Here is a 5,371-nt window from a genome sequence, read left to right on the forward strand (position 1 = left end):
TTGAACCGCGGTCCCTGTGTTTTGCTTAGCTTAGCTTGTTCTAAGTAGGTGCTCCAGACCACTGAGCCATCTCACCAGCCCCTATATAATTGTTTATTCATGTTCTTTAAATAATTTTCATTTTTAAAATTTTTTCCTCCATATTCTATAGGGACTTAAAGTTTAACATATCAATACTTGATGTAAAATACTTATTCCATGTTATGCCTAAGATGTTTGATATTCAGACAGATAGTGAGGTTAAACCCAACTGCATATGTTGTAGGGTAATAATAAGCTTCTCTTCTGGAGGGTTAATAACCTAAGTTTGCAGACCAAAAATTGGAGAAATAGAAGGGCTGCAAGGACAGCCAACATTTTGACCCTAGCCTTTCAAGGTCAGTGAAGACTTAGGACATAGGAGAACCTATATTGTAACACTATGTAACTCAGTTGTGTCCCAAATTTTCTGATCAAGGAGATTATGGGGCCACAGAGCAACATGATTGATGATGTAGGGTGTGCCTAAGGAGAATCACAGGGAGAGAAAATATTCTCTCAGGCTTTCACAGAGAGCCAAGTGGTCAAGCAATGGCCATGACTCATCCACATGGCTGACACTGACAAAGAATCTACAAACTGCGGTACAGGGTTACAGGATAAATCCCGAAGGTACTTGATCTTATCAGATACAAAAGTTACATTTCTTTTTATATAGGTCTTGCTTTATCTTGGTCTTAACCATCCAGCAGAAAAGTATAAAAATGAGGTATATAAAGTAAAGCCATATTAATATGCTGATCTGTAAAAGGCTCAAGTCAACAACTTCTGTGGATAACCCACTACTACTGTGGACTGCTGGACTGTGTTGGATTGTTTTGCTGAATTTATGCACTTATAGTATTTAGACACCAATGGAATACCCATCTCTGACAGGACTAAACAAAAAAAAGGGGGGGATACAAAGGAAGGACAATTTTGTATCTGTATATACAGAATAGTTAATATAGATTTTCAGCCACTTCCTCTTAATTCAATGAGAAGAAAGATTTGTACTAATAGTGTTTGGACAGGATATCCTGTCTGCATCTTTACTATGATTAACCACTAAGAAGGTAACAATGTACAATGTATTAATTATTGAAACTGTCCTATTAATCAGTTTTGAAACTATCACATTGCTATTTGTTTCTCAATAAAATAAATAAGTAAATAAATACATGCATACATAAATAATTGCTTGCCCTATTTGGTGGGTACTTTCCATGCTCATTTGTGGAGTTGTGGTCACTTTGCTCCCTCTCTAGGATATCCTTTAGTAGTTTGCGAGTGTTGGCTTTGTCATCATTAAATTCTTTAGTTGTTCTTTGTCACGGGAGTATTTCACTTCTCCATTAAACATGAAAGAGAGTTTTGCAGGGCATATCAGTCTGGGTTGGAATTTGTTTTCCTGTAAGACTTATAGTACTTTGCTCCACGCTCTTCTTGACTTGATGGTTTGTGAAGAGAAATCTGCTGTTATTCTGATGGGTTTTCCTTTAAATGTGATCTATTTTCTTTTCTCTAGCAGCATTTATTTACTTATTTTTTTCTATATTTAGGACATGGTCTACAGGATCTCACTACATAGATTCTGCTCATAGTAATTCTTCTGTTTTCAGCATTCCAAGAGCTGGGATTACAGGCATGACTACCACACCCAGTCTCAATCCCTGTTTCAGTGCACCCTGGGGGCAAGGCCAGCACATGCTGGGGATCGAACCCCAGCCTCTGCCTAAGCAGGTGCTTTAATCTGCTGAGCTATTTGGCTGGCCCTCTAGTAGCTTTTAGTATACTGTTCCTGTGCTGAATTTCTGGGATCTCAACTATTATATGTCTGGGTGTGGTTTTAATCGGTTTGATGTTATTTGGAGTTCTATATGTTTTGGATACTTGAATGTCAGATTTTTTCCCCATATTTGGGAAGTTTTCTACTATTACTTCTGCCCATATTCTTTTTATATCATTTGTATTGACTTCTTCTTTCTCATTGATGCCTATTGTTCTTAACTTTGATCATCTTTGCATCGTCTTGCAGATGTTGAATTGTTTTTTCCCCCACATCCTAGTTGTTTTTAAGAGGTCTTTTCTTACCTTTTCACCAACTGCAATGGTGTCTTCAAGGTCTGAAAGTCTATTTTCACTTTCATTCAAATGGTTTTGCCAAACTTGTGATTGAGGTTTTAGTTTCCTGTATATCTCTTTGAATCTGCTTCATGCATTCTATTTCTTTCCTATATTGCTCAATCAGAGATTCCATAATTTTTCTTTTCTCCTCTATTTTTTTATCAGGGTCTTCTTTGGAAGCACTTAGTATCTCTTTCATTATAGTTATCATTTCTTTTTTACTTCAGAAATTATTTCTAATCTGATTTCCTCTATACCTTTCTACAGTTGTTTCTTTACTTCAGATGCCCTAATATTCTTTTCCTTTAAACCTCAAAGTATTTTAACAATAAAATTTTACTCATTTTTTATTTTAAAAAAATCAAATGGGTGGGGGATATAGCTCAGTGGCACAGCACCTGCCTGGCAAGTACAAGGTCCTGAGTTCCGTTCCTGGTACAAAGAAAAATAAAATCAGATGATTTTTTACTACAATTTTTCACTGAAGAAGAAAATTTAAATTTAGGAAAACATATGAAGAACCTTAAAGTACTTATACCCTGTAATTTAAATAGTTCATTTCTAGAGAATGTATCCACTAGGAATAATTGAAATGATATAACTATTTTATTACAAAGGTTTGTACATATATATCTTTAAAAATCAAAATCAGCAAGTAATATAAATATATTGGGAAATGGTTAAATGATGGCACTGCTACATGAAGGGATGCTTACATTTCATTATACCATGAAAAACACTCATGTTATGCATTTATTTTACTTGGAGTGTGAAGTAGAGAAGAAGGGGATAGGACTAAGAGCATACATTTAGTCACAACTATGTAAAACACACTTTGCAGACTCACAAAACTAGAAGATACCAGCACTTGTCTAAAATGCCTTTATATATACTTCTACTTTTTCTACATTTCCTAAACTGAACCAAACTTCGTATGCTAATTTAAAATAGAAAAACACTTTTTTGTTTCTTAAAATCATGAACAGAATAGCTAACATTTTGCAAATCTAACCCTCCAAGACAAATTCAATTTTCCATGAGTCCTATAGGAACCCTCGAAAGCGTGCATGTAGTTAAGAGATTCCCTAATTAGGAAACATGAAGATCTCTGTTTTTCTATATACAAACCACAGGACTATTAATATGAGTGCTGCAATAGACCCCCACTGTCCTACCTGTGACAGAGGGCTCTGTGGAAAGAACCAAAAACCGAACTTATTCACACTCTGGTGTGATTTGTGATACCCTTCCTGCCCTATGCTTCCTAGTCATCCTACATCCTGGCAATGTCACACAACTGCTTGTGCAAGCCACTGCCCTATCACTGGTACAGACAAAAGCCAACTTCCCTGAGATGGCTTTCATTCTTGCTACCAGACACTCACCCTGTTCACATCTGGGGACACAGAAGGTAACAATAAGGATAGTAGTGGGACAGGTGGAAATAAGTTTCTTATCTTATAGGAGTAATGCAAAGGTTCAGGTCAGTTCAGTGATGGTCTACACTACAAAGCCAGGGTCTTTCAGAGGATGAAAAAGGCCTACGCCACATCCCTTTAAATTCATCTTACATATTTTTAAAAAGAGGGCTGGTGAGGAGGAACTGTGCTTTGCTTTGCACGGACTTTCTTTACGAAGCCTTGGTGCCTCTCTGGGGAAGCCTGTGGACTCCCAGAGGAGTTTGTAGACGATAAACTGATTTCAGAGTACAGCGGTGAGGCTGAAGCAGGGAGCTTGCTACACGTGTAAACCCAGAATTCATATGCGTGTATCAGCTTGTTCTAAAACTTTCCTAACAAAATCTTGTGGCGAGTCTAGGAATTACTGGGATTTCAAACTAGGATGAATTTACATTTAACATCCCACAATATAAAAACGAAGACGTTCAGAAGTATCATCTCTGTGGTTAAGGATGCCGGTACTGGTTTACTGACTGCAGTTGTAATGGAAGCTTATACAAACTGCAGTGAAAATAACTTTTCATGATCATTAGGTTAAGAATCCCTGCTATAGAGCAAGAAAGACAATTATTTTAGCCACCTAGATTAATCCCCCTTTCAACATGCCCAAGGTCTTCAATCCTGGTCCTCTGTAGTTGTTTACAGCACAGTTAAGTTCAGGATGGAATGTTTGGTTGGTTTTGTATTTACTACACATGACCACGAAAGTATCAGAATTTGTGAAACAGGACAGTGGAACCTTTGGAGTATTACAGGAGATTTCTGAAAGAGAACTGCCGGCCTGACGGAAGAGAGCTTGGTGAATTCCGAACCACAACTGTCAACATAGGTTCAATTAGTACAGCAGATGGTTCTGCTCTAGTGAAACTGGGAAATACTACAGTAATTTGTGGCGTTAAAGCGGAATTTGCAGTACCACCAACAGATGCCCCTGGTAAAGGGTATGTTGTCCCCGTTGCCTTTGCTGTAGATTGAACGCCCTTCCTTTAGAAGCTACTTTCATAGCTGCGGAGTGTTTCTTTCAGTTCCTAATGTGGATCTGCCACCGCTGTGTTCATCGAGATTTCACTCTGGGCCTCCTGGAGAGGAGGCCCAGGTGGCGAGTCAGTTCATCGCAGATGTCATTGAAAATTCGCAGATAATTCAGAAAGAGGATTTATGTATTTCTTCTGGAAAGCTTGCATGGGTTTTATACTGTGATCTCATTTGCCTGGACTATGATGGGAACATTTTGGATGCCTGCACATTTGCTTTGTTAGCGGCTTTAAAAAATGTACAGCTGCCTGAAGTGAGTATAAATGAAGAAACTTCTTTAGCAGAAGTTAATTTAAAGAAGAAAAGTTTCTTGAATATTAGAACACACCCAGTTGCAACTTCTTTTGCTGTATTTGATGACACTTTGCTGATAGTTGACCCTACGGGAGAGGAGGAGCGTCTGGCAACAGGAACCTTAACAGTAGTGATGGAGGAGGAAGGCAGGCTCAGCTGTCTTCACAAACCAGGTGGAAATGGACTGACTGGAGCTAAACTTCAGGACTGCATGAGCCGAGCAGTTACAAAACACAAGGAAGTAAAGACCTTAATGGATGAAGTAATAAAGAGCATGAAACCCAAATAAACCAGCACCACATTTTCAAAACAAATTTATAAAAATTGTATTTGTTAGGCTGCACAAACTTTTTATACTAAATAAATATCAAACTACATTCTTCTATAAAAGGTGATTCTACTACTTCTTAGGTCCCTTCCACATATATACAGTAAAA

At 37.8% G+C, this 5,371-nt stretch overlaps 1 protein-coding gene across 1 annotated transcript; it reads left to right on the forward strand.

Moving 5' to 3' along the window:
• The first annotated feature begins 3,614 nt into the window (after positions 1-3,614).
• On the forward strand, positions 3,615-5,365 carry LOC101567286 (exosome complex component RRP43-like). Its single transcript, XM_004641905.2, has 3 exons — positions 3,615-3,628; positions 4,334-4,546; positions 4,611-5,365. Exons 1-3 carry the CDS (start codon positions 3,615-3,617, stop codon positions 5,221-5,223), a joined length of 840 nt encoding a protein of 279 aa, XP_004641962.1. The 3' UTR covers positions 5,224-5,365.
• The last annotated feature ends 6 nt before the right edge of the window (positions 5,366-5,371 follow it).

The sequence above is a fragment of the Octodon degus genome, unplaced genomic scaffold (genome assembly GCF_000260255.1).
Source record: "Octodon degus isolate 3935 unplaced genomic scaffold, OctDeg1.0 scaffold00145, whole genome shotgun sequence".
Taxonomy (NCBI): domain Eukaryota; kingdom Metazoa; phylum Chordata; class Mammalia; order Rodentia; family Octodontidae; genus Octodon; species Octodon degus.